The following is a 17,726-nucleotide window of genomic DNA, read 5'->3' on the forward strand; positions in this document are numbered from 1 at the left end:
CTGTAGTTTGGTGGTTAGAGCGAGAGGACCCCGGTTCGATTCCCAGACGGGGCATAACCTCAGGCAAGTTTCCTTACCCCCACACGCCCCTGATACCCCGGCAGTAAGTAGGAACCCGGTGGTTAGTCAATTGGCAGATCGGTTTTTCGGGGGTAATAATCCCTTCAAAATAAATAAAAAATAATAATAATTTGGTCACGACTGTTTGTGGGACATTGCTGTGCGCAATTGGCTGCCGCTTTTCGCCCACATGCTATACAGTCTACAGTATTTTCTGTGAAGCCCTTTGAGACGTTTCGAAGACGTGATGAGGCACGATATCAAATGCAAATATTATTATTGTCCACCCACAAAAACCGAGATCAACAATTTGCATTTACTGCCTGTGTGGTAGCGTCTCAAACGGGTTGAGGAGCTTTTATCCGTCCAAACCTATTGCTCTCTACGTATTTTCGGGGAAGTGTTCCATTTCTATCTCTGAGATTTCTCGCACTGTGTAGGTGGGATTCATGGAATTGCCAGTTTGGTTTGAAGACACTTAAGCAACGGTTATGGGTTTCCGCCTGTGTCAGGCACTCGGCCGACCAAAAAAAAAAGAAGATATTTGTGGTGGGTGGTGGTGGGGGGCGGAATATGCGAGACCAAACACAACCTCTAGCCCTTGTTCTATCTTCTCTCCAATACTTTCCAGCCTCGGTCACCCATTACAACAGGATTTAATAGAAACGTTGATGGGAGAGTGGAGGTGCAGTGGAGTGTGTAGGTCTCTGGCAATTGTGGAGTCCCATAGTGAGCACTCGCCTCACGAGCGAGCGGACCCGGGTTCGATTCCCTGGCGGGGGGCAAAACCTTATGCAAGTTTCCTTATTCCACACACCTCTGTTCACCTCGCAGTAAGTAGGAACCCGGTTGTTAGTCGATTAGCGGATCACTTTCCGGGGCTAAAAATCCCTCCAAAAAAATGTGGTCGCTCAATTTTCAGGAATGTTTGTGGGACACTGCTGTACGCAATTGGCTGCCGCATTTCTCCCACAAAATATACAGTCAATTCACTTTAAAATATATCCGTGAAGCGCTTAGACATGTCTGAAGAACAACGTGACAAGGCCCTGTATCAAATGCAAGGATTATTATTATTAATTAGGATTCCCCACCAGCCACCGGGCTCCACCACCATCTCATCAACTATCTCTCGTCTCGGTTTCAGAGCCCGGCGACCGACCTACTTAATTCTCATCAAAGCCCGGCCCAGTCAGTGAACCAACTGACAGCAGACAAGCCTCGGACTCTCTCCAGCTTCCAGTGTATCATCTGCCACAGCAACCTGAGGTCAGTGACTGACCTATCCCCAGCCCTAGCCTTTCCCTATCACCATCTCGGCCGTCACCCAAAGCCTATCACTGCCCTTGCCCCTTCTCGCCCTAACTCACTCCTCCCTTCACCTTGACTCACCTCTCCCAGCCCCAGATCCCCAATTAATCCACATCAACAGAAATTTGTGGTGTCCTGTAGCTCAGAGGTGAGGACACTCGCCTCGCAAGCGAGATGACCCTGGTTCGATTTCCAGCCGGGCCGGTTGTTAGTCGATTGGCGGATCATTTTTCCGTTGGGGGGTGGGGGGGGGGATAACCTCAAAAAAAATAATAAATCGGTTTGAGGGACACTGCTGTGCGCAATGGGCTGCCGTCTTTCGCGCACAAAATAGTGCACTTTACAGTATACTGTCCCGAAGACGTGATAAGGCGCTAGATCAAATGCAAGCGTTATCATTATTATTATTATTTGATGTTTATCATTTTAAAAACATCTTGTTTCTATTCCAGCTTAAATGGTTATGCTTCAATGAAGGGGGACTTTTACTGCATCCCTCACTTTCAGCAGCTGCTCAAGTCAGAGGGCTTTCACGGGGAAGAGTTTAAACCTGAGCAGAAGAGTAATGGACCCTTGGAGGGAGACGGCGCTGATCCCAAAGCCCAAGTTGAAGAATCGAGAGGGCAACTGAGCAGGACAACCAACGTTGGGGAAACAAGTCAACGGGATGTCATCCTCAGTCCTGCCCACACTAGCAAGCTTGACCTTGAGCCGAGCGGAAAATCAGGGTCACCCAGGAAGCTGAAAATTACTTGGCCTCCTCCTAAAGAAGCCCAGAGGATTGTAGACCAAATCGCAATGTTGATAATACTCAACGCCTACTACCAGCCCCGGTCAATGCCTCTGAACTGGACCAAAGCCAACCCTTTGAGGACAACCCCAAGGAGTTTGAGCGAAAGGAGCACTTTGTTACATCCGACCACATTCCTTTAGGATCGAGTGTTAAGCATGGAAACGAGGACATCAACGGAAAACCCGAACACACCATGAGGGAGCTCAGGTCCTCGCCCCAAGCCAGGGGGGATAATAAGGACCACCCCAGTATCAAGGAACTGACCCGGGTTTTTGAACTGGGAGACTCAAGCAGATCCATTGGGAAGAATGTAAAGCAGGAAATGGCGACGGAGACTGAAGGAGATCTCAAAGGGAGCAAAGAGAAGCCCAGCGTTTCATCCCAGTTGAAGACAGACGAACTGGCCCAGAGTCTTAAGGAGCTGAGTGAGATTTTTGAGTCGAATGCTTCGGGGGAGGTGAGTGGAAAGGAAGCGAACTGTGAAGATCCGGTGAAGAACGAAGACAAGCTCCATCTTGTTTCAGGCCCTGAAGTCAGAGCTGAACAACAGGACCTGAGTGAGCGGAGGCAGAGTTTTGAGCTTAGTGATGAGGACAGACCCAATGAAGGGACAGTTGTAGTGGCCACCAAACCTGGAGAAAGCCCAGAGGGACTGAGAGACAAGAGCATTGAAGAGTCTTTAGATGACGGAACAAGTTGTGAAGACAGGGGTAGTTTGGAGGAGTCACTGCTGACCACACCAGCACTATCACCGAGCACGTTACCGAGCTCAGATAGTCAAGCCACCTCGGTGCTCAGCTCCCCGCACTCGAGTGAAGGTAAAGATGAATCAATGTCAAATTGTGATACCAATTCCCCCAGCGAGCAGACAGACACTAGTGCCTCCTCAGCCAGTCTCGCTGTTCAAGATCCCATGGAAAACGGGCAAGAATGTATTAAAAGCACAACAAAGGGAATGGGCGAGTTTGGCGAGACGTCCATTGAGATCGGACAGGAGGACGAGGACCGATTGACCGCCAGCCAGGATACCTCAGATGTGGCTGAGGAAGCTCTGGTGAGGGACATTGGAGTGGCTATGTCTGCCTCATCCAGCGAGGATTACAATTCTTGTTTAGACAGTGATATCTCAGAGGAAATGTCTACTGTTCTGGAGGACAGTGATGAGGCTGACAGGGATCAGCTCCAGTCGCTTGATGTTTCTCACCGAGAGGATGAGAAGGGAATCGCTGCGGAAACACTCCAGATTGAGAGGAAAGAGACAGAAACTGATGAGAATTCAGAGGTTTCCAGAGCAAACCAGGATGGTGTGATTGCTGATGAACCAGCTGAAAATAAGGAAGATATCAAGACGGAGAATCCATCACTCAATATTGGGGAGCAAGATACAAAGGAACAAGTGGCTTTGGACCCTGAGGTGGACAAGACATTCAATTCTGAGGTGGACAAGATGATGGACATGACTTTGAATCCGAAGATGGCCATTAAGAATTCCTCTAATAAGACCACTCTTGCAAAGGAAACGGCGAAAGCAAAAGGCCCCAGTAAAAGTCCGTTGGCCAAACTGTTTGGCTTCAGTGACTCAGGTAACGCCAAGAAGACAACAGCAGAACAACTCAAACCACACAAACCCAACTCACAATCAGCATCCAATCTGGAGAAAACTCAGGAACAAAAGGTTTCACATCCAGAGAAATCTCAGGAAAAAATCATCTTCGATCTGGAGAAAGCTCAGGAACAGAAGGTTTCAGATCCAGAGAAATCTCAGGAAAAAATCACCTCTGATCTAGAGAAGTCTCAGGAAAAAATCACCTTCAATCTGGAGAAAGCTCAGGAACAGAAGGTTTCAGATCCAGAGAAATCTCAGGAACAAATCACCTCTGATCTAGAGAAGTCTCAGGAAAAAATCACCTTTGATCTGGAGGAAGCTCAGGAACAAAAGGTTTCAGATCTAGAGAAATCTCAAGAAAAAATCACCTCTGATCTAGAGAAATCTCAGGAAGAAATCACCTTCGATCTGGAGAAAGCTCAGGAACAGAAGGTTTCAGATCCAGAGAAATCTCAGGAAAAAATCACCTCTGATCTAGAGAAGTCTCAGGAAAAAATCACCTTCGATCTGGAGAAAGCTCAGGAAAAAAAGGTTTCAGATCCAGAGAAATCTCAGGAACAAATCACCTCTGATCTAGAGAAATCTCAGGAAAAAATCACCTCTGATCTGGAGGAAGCTCAGGAACAAAAGGTTTCATATCCAGAGAAATCTCAAGAAAAAATCACCTGTGATCTAGAGAAATCTCAGGAACAAATCACCTCTGATCTAGAGAAATCTCAGGAAAAAATCATCTCCAAAGTGGAGAAATTTCAGAAACAAGGAGCCTCCGATTCAAAGAAAACCTCTAAGGAGCCAGAGGTAAAGGAGGATGGGAGCGAGGACCTCCTGGTCCTGAGCGGATCACAAACATCAAGCGAGCATTCGACAGAGGCTAGCCTCAACACATCGCTGACCGAACTCCCCATTGAACCAACCAAAACCACTACGGAGCAGACACAGCCCAACTCTGTCATGGGCAAAATGGCTGGAACTAACGCGGTTGAAAGCAGACCCACTGGGGGGAACGTGGCAAGCGATGTCACCGACCTTTTCGACCCACTCAGTCAAGATCCCAACCCCGGCACGGAACCCAGCCAGCAACCCAACAGCAGCCCCAACTCTGCTGACCTCTTGGACTTCGAAGACCGTGGTTAATCTGCAGAGCAATTCACAGTCCACCAAAAAATTACTTTGAGCCTTGTAACTGTTTAAGGAAAACCTCAATGTGTTATCTATTTCTCACACCCCACTCCTCGACCTGCGACCCGCTTTGCTTGGCTGGCTCCAACCTCCTGCTTGTCCCTCGTCCCCTCCACTCCACCATTGCATTTCAGCCACTACGCCCCCAAAACTCTGGAACTCCCTTCTTTGTGTGTCTTCAGATCAAATCTGAAGACCTTCCTCTTTGACCGCACTTACTGGCTCAGCTTCAGGCTCTGCCACTGTTCACTCTCCGAGTCGCTACCCTGCGTGAAGGGCGCTGTGTAAATGCAAGTTGTTGTTCATCCTCAACCAATGTTCATCCTTAATCATTTAGTCACGAGAGTATCAGTTAGAAGACAGTCCTTCAACCCATATGATCTCATCCTTTCACATACTACCGTCCACTCACTACACCATTGAACAGTTTATTAAACGACACAGTAGGAGGTGACTGGAAGGTATCAATGTAAGACAGTTTGCAAATTAGCCCACGGGAGAGGTTAGGAGGATGTTTTTCTATGGACAATAATAATCCTTGCGTTTGATATAGTGGCTTATCACGTCTTCGAGATGTCTCAAAGCGCTTCACAGAATATACCGTACAGCGAATTGACTGTGTATTTTGTGGGCGAAACGCAGCAGCCAATCGTGCACAGCAGCGTCCCCACAAACAGTCGCGGATTGAGTGACATTTTTTTCAAGGGATTATTACCCCTGGAAAGCGATCTGACAATCAATTAACAACCGGGTTCCTACTTACTGCTGAGTAAACAGAGGCGCGTGGAGTAAGGAAACGTGCCCAAGGTTTGCGAGTCAAACCCGGGTCCCCTCACTTGCGAAGTGAGCGTGATAACCACTGCACTACAGGACTATTCAGCCCATCAGCCATCAGCTAGAGTGCTCTAACCAATATATTACTTGGATTGTAAGCTCAACAAATGCAGGCTTGAACCTGCCAACACGTTGACGAACCCCCAGCATTACCTCTGATCCGGTTTGTCTCCACTATAAATGCCAGGCAATGAATCGATGTCTCGTTGGCCATCTCCACATGAACGACAAGAGAATCCCGGACTCTGCTCATTAAAAATCCAGTGGAAGACCACCGAGCGATTCAGTCTCCATAATTACAGCTGCGGGAAGGAAACGGGACCGGGAACTGTGCCGTCTCCCCGTGAAAAAAAAGACTCAATCCCGTCGTGTTAATATTGTTGAGCTGAGCTAGACCACTCGGGACAGTTTGTGACAGTGACGCTCAGTAGGAACTGGAGGAGGTCATTCAGCCCCTTGAGCCTGTTCCGCCATTCTATTAGATCCTGGCTGATCCGTACCTCAACTCCAATAGCCCACCTTCGCTCCATATCCCTTGACACCCTGACCTAACAAACACCTCTCCACCTAAGCCTCGAACATTTCAATTGAACCAACATCCAAAGCCTTTTGAGGGAGAGTTCCGGATTTCCACTACACTTTTGCGGGAAGAACGGCTGTTAAATCATTAAATAGTTGACGCTGATCGATAATGTGACTCGGTTTTCCTTTATGTAAACGTTAAACCTTGATCACCGTGCATCGAAATGTATCACAAAGTTTCGATGGATTATTAATAATATTCCTTACATTTGGCACAGCGTCGCTCACGTTCGAGAGGATATCCCAAAGTGCTTCACAGGATATAATGTAAAGTGCAGGAGCCAACTTATGCACTATTCCTCCAGCGCTGCATTGGAGCGTCAGCTTAGACGATGTGATTCCAAGTCCCTACGCGTGGCTTGAACCCACAACCGTGACCCTTTATGAGTTGAGAGCGCCACCACTGAGCTAGGCTGACACGTGCAGTGTAGTGACTGTATTTTATAGGAAACAATATCGCAACAGAAAAGGAATAAAGAAAATTAAGACCAGCAGAGGCGATTTGGCCCATTGAGCCCACTCCACCACCACGTTCCCATACTCCTCCTTCTCTTACTGATATATTTAGTGCACTTCACTTAATTGCATAATTCACTTAATTGCATGATAGCCCTTCAATTTCATTCATAACAGCACAATTGCACTGGTTGAGGAATTGACCTCGTGGGTGTGTGTGTGTGGCAGAGAGTGAGAGGAAGAGAGCCAGAGTGTCAGATAGGTGAGCCAAAAGAAAGGCAACAACAACTTGCATTTATATAGTACTCTTCACGTCGGGAGGACAACCCAAGGCAGCGCAGTGACTAGAGTGTAGCACCACTAAAGAAATTGTGGTAAGTGCGTACTCCCTATAATTGCATCCGGTCCCGATTCCATGCAATTATACAGAGTGCTCTGTAACGCTTTCTAACTCTTGACGTCTGACTCTTCATCTATGGATCTTTGATGGAAGTTGCTCAACATTGTTATAAGATTCCGACTCCCTGTACTGTAGTGGTGCCTCACAAGCGAGAGGACCTGGGTTCGATTCTCAGGGATTGAAACCATAGCCAAGTTTCCTTACTCCACAGGCCTCGGTTTACCTGGCAGTAAGTAGGAACCTGGTTGTTAGTCAATTGGCGGATCGCTTTCTGGGGGTAATAATCCCTCCACTTCAAAAAAAATAATAATTGGGTCACTCAATCCACAATGTTTGTGGGAAGACTACTGTGCTGCTACGTTTCGCCCATAAAATATATCCTGTGGATGGCTTTGAGATATTTCAAAGATATAAGACGCTGTATCAAATGCAAGGGTGATGATTATTGCCTATACAATACCAAATTATATTTGTATAATGCCTTTCACGGCGGGAGGACGTCCCAAGGTGCTGGGCAGTCAGGGATTTGGACCCGAGCTGGGATAGGGTTGGGATCAGGTTTGGGTGGAGGGCAGCCGAAGGCACAGTTGAAGAGGAGGGTCTTAAGATATGCCTTGAGGGAGTCGAGGGAGGGAGCGAGGCGAGGGGACTGTGGGATGGAGTTCCAAAGGGAAAAGGCTGAGAAGCTGAAGGACCGACTGCTGATGGTGAGGTGGGCAGGGCTGGGGATGTGGAGCAGGCCAGAGACTGCTGAGCGGACATTGGGTGTTTACCCGTGGCCTCCAACCGCAACACTGGAGAGCCATCAGCTCTAACCCACAGCTTCATACCAGGCACATAGGCTGTTCTACTCCAAGGACCGACAGGGGGCTCTGCAGCCAGAGAACGAGCAGCTCCCAGCGAGCCACCAATCAACTGATAACCGTGTCCCTGTTTACTGCTGGGTAAACAGAGGCGTGCGGGTGGAGTAAGGAAACTTGCCTATGGAATGCGCCCCATCACCCAGGAGGGACCCACCCTGATTACCTAATCTCAGAGAGTATTGGCGAGAACCCAGCCTTGGAGCCCCCCCGAGTGTGCACTAACTGCTGGAGTTCAACCAGCTACACCGGGTCAGGAACGTCATGGAGGCAGTCAGTTGAGGTGTTCGGGCAGAAGACAGATGGGTACTTGGAACAATAGCAATAATCCTTATGTTTGAGATAGCGCCTTATCTTGTCGTAGAGATGTCTCAAAGCGCTTCACAGAATATATTGGAAAGAGAATTTACCATATTTTGTGGGCGAAAAACGCGGCAGCCAATTGCGTACAGCAGCGTCCCACAAACAGCCGGTTATAGTTTTCGAAAGGGAACTGGATACGTACTGAAAAAGTGCTATGGGGTAAGAACGGGGGAGTGGGGATGAGTTGGTAGCCCTTTCAAAGAACCAGCACAGGGACAGTAGGCCGAATGGCCTCCTTCTGTGCTGTAAGATTCTACGATCCTAATTGACTGACCAAATTATTATTATTTATTTTGGAAGGGTTATTACCCCTCCGCACCCTCAACGGTAGGGGTACACGTGGAGTCCTGTAGCTCAGTGGTTAGAGCACTCGCTTTGCAAGCGAGAGGACCCGGGTTCGATTCCCGGCAGAGGGCGAAACCTTGGGCAAGTTTCCTTACCCCACACGCCTGGTAATAATCCCTCAAGAAAATAAAATAATAAAAATGTGATCACTTTAATCCACGGCTATTTGTGGGGACGCTGCTGTGCGCAATTGGCTGCCGCGTTTCACCCGCAAAATATAGTCAATTCACTTTACAGTATATTCTGTGAAGCGCTTTGAGACGTCTCGAAGACATGAAAAAGCGCAGTATCAAATGCAAGGAGTATTATATTCTATGAGGACGCTTGAGGATATGAAGGTAGGAAAATAGATTGGAACATTTCAACAAAATGGAACTGGCTCCTTCCATTTCTGTGATAATCCTCGTATTTCTTACAGCGCCTTTCACATCGGGAGGACGTCCCCTTGACAGGGTTACTGCAAAGTGCTATGACCATTTGGTAGGTGGGCACAGCAGCCGATTTGTACACAGAATGTCCTGCGAACAGCGTTGAAGCGAATAATTGATTTTATCTGCAACAACTTGCACTTACGTAGCGTCTCTGAGCACTTATCTAGAGTAAGCCTTGCATTTGGTATAGTGCCTCAGTACTTCGGAAGGAAGTCTCAAAGCGCATCGCAGGATTTACTTTAAAATGCAGTGACTGTATTTGTAGGCGAACGAGGCAGCTAATTGCACAGAGTGAGTGACCAATTTTATTTTGGGGTTTGTCGGTCAGGACAACGGGAGAGAAGCTCCCTCCTCTTTTCAAATAGCGCCGTGAGATCTTTAACGTCCGCCTGAACAGGCAGACGGGACCTCGGTTTAAAGTCCCATCCTCAGGACGGTGGGATCGTTGGCCAGGACACTTTTTTTTAATAATAATCCTTGCATTTAACACAGCACCTTATCACGTTGTTGAGAACAACAACAACAACAACAAGATTCCATTTATAGAGCGCCTTTCACGTCAGGAGGACGTCCCAAGGCGCTGCACAGTTGGGTCATGACCCGAGCAGGGGGGAAATGGTCAGGGTGAGGGGAGGGAAGGGAGGGAGCGAGGAGGGGGGAAATGGTCAGGGTGAGGGGAGGGAAGGGAGGGAGCGAGGAGGAGGAAGAGAGTCGAGAGGGGAGCTGAAGGCACGGTCAAAGAGAAGTCTCAAAACGCTTCACAGGCTATACTACAAAGTGAATTGAGCTGTGTATTTTGTGGGCGGAACGCGGCAGCCAATTACCCACAGCAGCGTCTCACAAACAGTCATGGGTTGAGTGACCAAATTTGTTTTTGGAGGAATTATTACTCCAGAAAGCGATCCACCAACCAATTAACAACTGGGTTCCTACTTACTGCTAGGCAAACAGAGGCGTGAGGAGTAAGGAAACTTGTCTGAGGGATAGAATCCGTGTCCTCTCGCTTGCGAGGCGAGCACGTTAACCACTACGCTACAAGACTTCTCGAAGCTCATTCTGAACCCACAACCTTCTGATACGAGTGGTGCGACACACCGGACCGTATCTGTGACCCAAACGCCCACCGAGGGCTGGCAAACCCCCCACCTTTAAACAGCACGATAGGAGATTGTTTGCTCTTTATTGATTAAAAGGAATCAGGAAAATCATGCAATAAAAACCCAAAGGATAATCATGTTTTTTTTTTAAAAAGTCACGATATTTTACACCTTTGTTGAGTTAGAATAAGAAATGACACCAAATTGTGTTAACCTCAGCAATCACCTCTCCAGTTATAGGTGTTAATAAGTAAAGCCACACCTTAACCTTAACTCCCCCGCTCCCCCCCAAAAAAAAGTTATTGAAAACCATGTAAGTGGATGGTGTGAAAAGTCCCACAACCTTCTGCGTTGGAAGACAATTCACAAAATGGTGGACATATTCACTGCAGTTTCATTTCTCTTCAAATCTTATGCGGAGCCGCTAACTGTTTTTTGTTTGGTCAGCCGGACGGGTGTCTTGACACATGTGGAAACCCGTCGCTTAAGAGTCTCCAAACCCAAGTGAGAATTCCATACATCATCCCCGCCCACACACGGAAATTCCAGATTGGCAAGACCCAAGGCTTCGGGACCCCAGAGTGTTCATCAAAGCCACTAACAAATGTCAAGGCTAACAGTTATTCCCCCCCCAACCCCAATTTAAAGTAATACTAAACAAATGCGCTGTATGTAAACATGCGTTGGATTACATCAATCACCTCTACGTGCATTTATTCCCAAATTATTTCACCTCATCGTATACAGTCGTGCTTGCTTTCAAATGATCCATTTGAGTTCCTTCCCCCATTTCCCCCCCGCCCCTTCTCCGGAACTCTTTTCTCTCCTCTGCCCTCCCCAACAACCCCCACCCCACCGCGGAACAAACAAAGACAAAACACCTAAATCACCAGTGTGTGAGAGGATGTAGTTTTCCAGTGTGTACTAGAGAGATCACCATTGACATCAAGGCATGGTGCAAGCCATCACCCGAAAACAGTGCAAATCCCCACCTTTTGCCCCAGCTCTCATTGACAAGCAACAAGCCAACTCTGGGTTGTCTCATCAGCAGTGCCCTGGAGTACTGCAGACCCGACTGGCTCAGGAATCGGACTAGAGACCATCACAGAGGGTAGACTTGGTTTTGGACTTCCATTGCCAAGCACATCACCTTGGAGCCAACTCAGCTCCAGAAAAGATTCCACCTACTTTCCCCCAACTCCCCTCCAAACCATGGGCAGGTCTCTTGGCTCCCGCTGCTATGATTCCCGCTGCTCACCTCTCCTATCGCAACCCACCCCACCCCACTCCCCCCAAAGTTCTCGCTGAGCCTTCAGTCACCAGGTATCTACTTTGACTCAGTTTGATTCTTGGGAGCAGAAGGCGTCATCTTATTTGTTGTAAATAATTAATAACCCTTAAATTTGATACAGCGCCTTATCAAGTTGTCGAGACGTCTCAAAGCACATCACAGAATATATTGTGAAGTGCAGTGACTGTGTATTTTGTGGGCGTAACGTGGCAGATAATTGCGAACAGCAGTGTCCCACAAAGTCATGGACTGAGTGACTGAATAATTTTTTGGGGTGGGGGGTGAGAGCAATCTTCTGCCTTCGGTATTCAAACAATTACAGTTCCCGTACAGATATATATGGTTACTGACAATGTAATTACACTCAGTATATTGTGTGGAGCACTTTGAGACGTCTCAATGACGTGATAAGGCACTATATCAAATGCGAGGATTATTATTATAATTCCAGCTCGCCCTATTTGTACAGCCAGCCAAGATCTTGTTATATTTGGCTCAAGCTCATTCAGACTCCTATAAGTGTCTTACAGTGACAGGCACTGGATTTACACTCCGCAATAGTTAGTATTTATTATCATTGGCAAAATAAATTGGCTCCAAAGTGGCAGTGATTTCATCACTCCCACACACTCCGCGTCCAAACCCAACCCCACTCGGATTCTGTCATTAATAATCTTGTTTCATTTGGATTCTAAATTGATCGGTTATTGGAAAATTTTAAGTCGAGAAGACTTGCCATCATTGGGACAAACTCGAACGCTCCAGAGATTTCACATCAGGTGCTATACACCCCCTTCGCACGCGCATTTACACACACACGCACTTACGCTCATGAAGAGACTTTGTTTCCCATTGCCAAAGACCACTCCGGATCATCATCGTCACAAAGTATAATAATAATAATCTTTTGCAAGAAAAAAAATTAAGTGTTCCTTTTGATTAGTTTCCAAAAACAAATCATCTGTACTGATGTTACAGAATTCGGCCGAGTCACTGAACCACATAGTCTAATGCATTGAGAGTCTACGAACTACTGCGGGGGGGGGGGGGGGGGGGGGGGCGGAGGGAAGGGGTTGAGCCAGATTTAGGGGGAGGGACACAATGAGGGGTGGGGCTAGGATTGGGGGAAGGCCGAATGGAGGGATGGAGCCGGTGGTGGTGGAGGGGCAGAGGGACGGGTGGAGTCGGTGGTGAGGGAGGGGCAGAGGGAGGGGTGGAGCCTGTGATGGGGGAGGGGCAGAGGGAGGCGTGGAGCTGCAGTGGAGGAGGGGCAGAGGGAGGGGTGGAGCCAGTAGTGGGGGAGGGGCAAAGGGAGGGGTGGAGCTGGTGGTCGGGGCGGGGCAGAGGGAGGGGTGGAGTCAGTGGTGAGGGTGGGGCAGAGGGAGGGGTGGAGCTGGTGGTCAGGGCGGGGCAGAGGGAGGGGTGGAGTCAGTGGTGAGGGTGGGGCAGAGCTGGTGGTCGGGGCGGGGCAGATGGAGGGGCGGAGTCAGTGGTGAGGGTGGGGCAGAGGGAGGGGTGGAGCTAGTGGTCAGGGCGGAGCAGAGGGAAGGGCGGAGTCGGTGGTGAGGGTGGGGCAGAGGGAAGGGTGGAGCTGGTGGTGAGGGTGGGGCAGAGGGAGGGGTGGAGCCAACAGGGGGGAGTGGGGGGGGGGGTGGGGGAAGAGAGAGAAAAACTAATCTCTCTGATCAGTAGTCAGTCAAAAATAAGGCAATTAAAAAAAGATGGATGTGAACGCTGCCCGTTGAGAGCCCAGACGGTTGGATATTGCATGCAGTAAGTAACCTAGTAAAGCACTTGATGCTCCATCACTTATGTAGTCCAAACACTCCAATCACTTCCTATTACGCTGAGTTTGCAGCAAGTGGGGTTTGTGCCTCACAGGAGGTGAGCACGGAGACCCACCCCCCACATGTACCAAATACGTCGCTCTTTGGCAGAAGTCGCTTCCGTTTTTAGGCCAATACCAGTGAGATACCCATTCACAGACCGGGTTCAGCAGTCTCTCTCTCTCTCTCTCTCTCTCTCTCGCGATTTAACTAATGGTAAGTTGTGCAAATCCTATGAGTTTAATGTCGTCTGGTAGATCGGATTCTTCCGCCCCGCAGGCCTGTGGGTTTGAGGAAAGAATGAGGCGGTTTATTTCCAACTCGGGTTTGACTTTCCGCAAATATTAATAATAATTGTTATTTTTATTAACGCCAAGTATATAGTTTGGGTCACGACATGCCATGCGACTGCCAGGAAGGCGAGAGGCGAACTAGAGCCAGCCTATACTCACCAATTTGAAGGTGACTGATCTATTGGTAGCTGGTTCGTCAACTATTTTCTGTAGATTTGCTGCAACTGAAAAGAGAAAGAACATTTCAGTCATAAAACAACAACAACTTGCATTTACACAGTGTTCTTCAGTGCCTCGGAGCACTTACTAGTGGCATAGCCTGATGGCGAGGCAGGGGGTGGGGGGGGGGGGGGGGGGGGGGGGAGAGGAAGGTCTTTAGGTGCGATCTGAAAAAAGGGAAGGAAGGGGCAAGCTGGAGGGAGAAAGTTACAAAGTTTTGGGGGCATAGTGGCCGACGTCTCAAAGAGCTTCTCAGGACATATTGTAAAGCGGTTTGACGGTGTATTGGGCGAAACATGGCAGCCAATTGCACACGGCAGCGTCCCACTAATGGTCATTTTTTTGGGAGGGCTTATTACTGCTGGAAAGCAATCCGCCAATTGACTAACAACCTACTTACTGCTAGGTAAACAAAGACATGTGTGTGTGTGTGTGTGTGTGGGGGTAAGGAAACTTGGGTCTAAGCTTTCGCCCTGCCCGGAAATCAAACCTGGGTCCTCTCGCTTGCAAGGCAAGCGCTCTAACCACTGAGCTATAGGACGATGCTCAAACCAGGAGCACATTCATCGTCCTGTATGTGTCTATTGTAATGTTCGAGAGACGCAATGGTGCAGTGTCTTTGTGCTGAGCATTGCTCTCATTGCTTGACCCCCAAATAGGCTTTGCTGGCTTGGAGGCCATGAATGAAAGGTAGGACAGAACCTTGAAGGTTGAGCAGGGAGGAGGATTGAGTGGTCCACGGTATCAAAGGCAGAGGGAGCCCCGGTCGCACATGGTCAGGATGTCCTTTGTGACCTTGACCAGAGCAGTTTCTGGTGGGCAGCACGGAAACCCGATTGGAGGGGGTCATAGAGGAAGTGAAAGGAGAGGAAAGAGTAAAGCTGGGAGGCAACGGCTCTCTCAAGGACCTTGGTTAGGAAGGGGAGATTTGAGATGGGCCGGTAGCTGGCTAGCTGTGATGGGTAAAGGGAAGGTTTCTTCAAGGTGGGGATGATAGTGGCTGTTTTAACGGTGCCAGATGACAGGGAGAGCTTAATGATGTTGGCGAGTAGTGGGGCAAGGAGGTGGAGCTGGGATTTAAGAAGAGCAAAGGGTAAGGGCAGGAGAAAACATCTCCTGCTAAGGATTGCTAAGGTTGGAAGCGGGGTGGTTCAGGGTGGGGTAGGTCATTCAGTGAATCTATAGAGATCGGGATCCCGGGATCCGTTACTGTGAAGCGCTCTGAGACGCCGTCTGGCGTGGAGGGAGCTATATAAATCCAAGTTGTTGTTATTGTTGTAGAGATGGATCATACAGAGGTGGAAGCGGTGGTCTACATGACCAGCTCTGCGCCCCCCCCCCCGCCCTAAACTGCAACCCAAACCGCGTTGTACGGCAGGCAGAGGAAAGAACATGCGAGATAGCACAGACAGTCACTTTGGAGAATACAATCAACCAACTGCACATCAGCGCAGACATGAAATCATTTTAAATTGCAGCTTTGCGGGTGACAATTATAACCTAAAACTTCTGAAGTTGATTGGCTTAATGATGGGTTTTCCGGGCTGAGCTGAGCTATGTCTGTGTGGCGTCTTGGCATCAGAGTAGCAAAGGAAGTGGGTAAGTCAGTCAAATAACAAGTTACGACAACGCAATTCTGGGATTGAAAACCCACGTTTATGATAATAATAATAACAGTCCTTGCGTTTGATATAGTGCCTTATCACGCCGTTGACTCTCAAAGTGCTTCACAGGATATATTGTCGAGTGGAGTGACTGTATTATGTGGGCGAAACACGGCAGTTAATCGTGCATAGCAGTGTCTAACAAAGAACTGTGGATTGAGAGACTAAATTTCTCTTTTATTTGAAGGGATTATTACCCCCGGAAAATGATCCTGCAATCGAGTTCCTACTCACTGCTCGGTAGACAGAGGCGAGTGGAGCAAAGAAACTTGCCTAAGATTTCGCCCTTCCTGGGAATTGAACCCAGGTCCCTCGCTTAAGAGACGAGTGCTCTAACCACTACGCTACACTACACTACGCTAGTTCATTTAACACATTACGACATTGTATTCAGTGCTGGGGTTCGGCTGATACTTACCTATTACCACATCTTTGCCATCAACAAGTCCTGCTGAGACCAGCTCTTGGGAAACACCATCAGCTGTATCTGTGGGAACAATCATAGATCACCCGTTCATTACAGTGACCTTGTTGTCTACTGTCCTTCAACTTTGTCTTTCTTTCCCCGCCCCTTCTCTGATTCTCCTTAAGCTGCTCCCTTCCAACGTAATAGTAATAATAATCCTTGCATTTGATATAGCAGCTTATCATGTCTTCAAGAGCGCTCTCAAAGCACTTTACAGAATATACTGTGAAGCGAATTGACTGTACATTTTGTGGGCGAAACGTAGCAGCCAATTGCACACAGCAGTGTCTCACAAACAGTCCTCAATAGAGTGACCAATTTATTACTTTTTTTTGAAGGGATTATTACCCCCAAAAGAGCGATACATAAATCGACTAATTTATGTCGATTAGTCGACATTAACAGAGAGTAATCAGAGAGTAAGGAAACTTGCCTAAGGTTTCGCCCTGCCTGGGAATTGAACCCAGGTCTCTCGCTTAAGAGGCGAGTGCTCTAACCATAACAGTACTTTGTATTGCAGCTTTGTATTGCAATAGAGTTTTAGGGCCACAGTGTACATTAATCAACAAAATCCTTGCTTTATACGCAAGACAGGAAACATACCTCTCCCAGGTGTAAATTCAAATCGTATGTCATTCAACTCCTTCTTCAGATTTCTATTTGAAGGAGAGATGTTCCAATTAATACCAATTAAATAGTAATAAATAATCCTTGCATTTGATATAGTGCCTTATCACATAGTTGAGCCATCGGATAGACCTTCACAGAATATAACACGGTGTGTACAGGTGTATAGTGGAAGGGATGTTTGTAGCGCATTTGTAGGGAATTCCGTGGAAATGGTGCGCCCATTATACTCAAACCCGTGTCACAACAAAGAGCGGTGAGCAGAACAACTCACCGTAATCTCAGCACAAGGCTGATTGGGGGCTTATGTGCCTCAGACCCAGGAGCAACCTGAAAGCAAAAGGTATCAGATAAACAGGAGGCTGGGCAGGGGGGAAATCTTCAATACCTGTACAAACAGCGTAAAGTTAAGGCACACATTTCTTTCACCCCGGGGTTAAGGTTCTATATATGGTGTAGGCGCTACAGTCTATTCAGACATTCAAGAGGCAGATCTTTAGATCCTCGGTGAGGAAGGTTAACAATAATCCTTGCATTTGACACAGCGCCTTATCACGGCTTTCAGACGGCTCAAAGCGTTTCACAGGATATACTTTAAAGTCAATTGACCGTATATTTTGTGGGCCAAAACAATACTAAATTACATTTCCACAGCACCTTTCACGACGGGAGGACGTGGCAGGACGCTGGACAGTCAGGGATTTGCACCCGAGCTGGGGGTTGCGATCAGGAGGCGTGTAATGCAGGTGTGGGGGGATGCAGAAGGATGAGCACCAGCCAGGCTGAATGTAAACTTATGGAACGGGCTCCCCAGGGAGACAGAAGGTGGAAGCAGAAAATATCATTTGTTTCAAGAACAAACGAGACAGATTTCTGCTAGAAATATCTGGGGATACAGTATATAGCTTGGGGATCACCATGACAAAGCGACTGACGCGATGGTGGAAGGCGTAGAAAATTCTTATGTTTCTGAGCTGTGCCTTGTATGAATCGACGAAGCCTGGATGTGAAGGAGGGTGGCGG

The 17,726-nt window shown here is 48.0% G+C and overlaps 3 protein-coding genes across 5 annotated transcripts in view; 2 read left to right on the forward strand and 1 right to left on the reverse strand.

Moving 5' to 3' along the window:
* Positions 1 to 1,154: 1,154 nt before the first annotated feature.
* On the forward strand, positions 1,155 to 2,377 carry LOC121848033 (LIM domain and actin-binding protein 1-like). Its single transcript, XM_007884443.2, has 2 exons — positions 1,155 to 1,329; positions 1,824 to 2,377. Exon 2 carries the CDS (start codon positions 1,843 to 1,845, stop codon positions 2,302 to 2,304), a length of 462 nt encoding a protein of 153 aa, XP_007882634.2. The 5' UTR covers positions 1,155 to 1,329; positions 1,824 to 1,842; the 3' UTR covers positions 2,305 to 2,377.
* On the forward strand, positions 2,295 to 6,475 carry LOC103171655 (cell surface glycoprotein 1-like). 3 transcript variants are annotated; one of them, XM_007884444.2, is made up of 2 exons: positions 2,295 to 4,318; positions 4,451 to 6,475. In XM_007884444.2, exons 1-2 carry the CDS (start codon positions 2,358 to 2,360, stop codon positions 4,902 to 4,904), a joined length of 2,415 nt encoding a protein of 804 aa, XP_007882635.2. In that variant the 5' UTR covers positions 2,295 to 2,357; the 3' UTR covers positions 4,905 to 6,475. The 3 variants fall into 3 exon arrangements, with proteins under 3 accessions (XP_007882635.2, XP_007882636.2, XP_042187661.1); XM_007884445.2 differs by having other exon boundaries at positions 2,295 to 3,922; XM_042331727.1 differs by having other exon boundaries at positions 2,295 to 6,475.
* A 6,780-nt stretch (positions 6,476 to 13,255) lies between these two features.
* The window catches only part of oxsr1b (oxidative stress responsive kinase 1b), an 87,733-nt gene continuing 83,262 nt past the window's right edge, over positions 13,256 to 17,726 (reverse strand). The window contains exons 18-22 of the mRNA XM_042332515.1: positions 16,978 to 17,033; positions 16,680 to 16,732; positions 16,029 to 16,097; positions 13,887 to 13,951; positions 13,256 to 13,715 (exon numbers count right to left, since the gene is read on the reverse strand). Of these exons, the coding sequence (XP_042188449.1) occupies positions 13,641 to 13,715; positions 13,887 to 13,951; positions 16,029 to 16,097; positions 16,680 to 16,732; positions 16,978 to 17,033 (318 nt within the window). The 3' untranslated portion in view covers positions 13,256 to 13,640. The remainder of the gene's footprint in view (positions 13,716 to 13,886; positions 13,952 to 16,028; positions 16,098 to 16,679; positions 16,733 to 16,977; positions 17,034 to 17,726) is intronic.

The sequence above is a fragment of the Callorhinchus milii genome, unplaced genomic scaffold (genome assembly GCF_018977255.1).
Source record: "Callorhinchus milii isolate IMCB2004 unplaced genomic scaffold, IMCB_Cmil_1.0 Scaffold2, whole genome shotgun sequence".
In the NCBI taxonomy this organism is placed as follows: domain Eukaryota; kingdom Metazoa; phylum Chordata; class Chondrichthyes; order Chimaeriformes; family Callorhinchidae; genus Callorhinchus; species Callorhinchus milii.

Coding starts and splice junctions, on each gene's coding strand:
- LOC103171655 (XM_042331727.1), top strand. CDS start 2,358: ATGAGGGAGCTCAGGTCCTCGCCCCAAGCCAGGGGGGATAATAAGGAC.
- LOC121848033 (XM_007884443.2), top strand. CDS start 1,843: ATGAAGGGGGACTTTTACTGCATCCCTCACTTTCAGCAGCTGCTCAAG.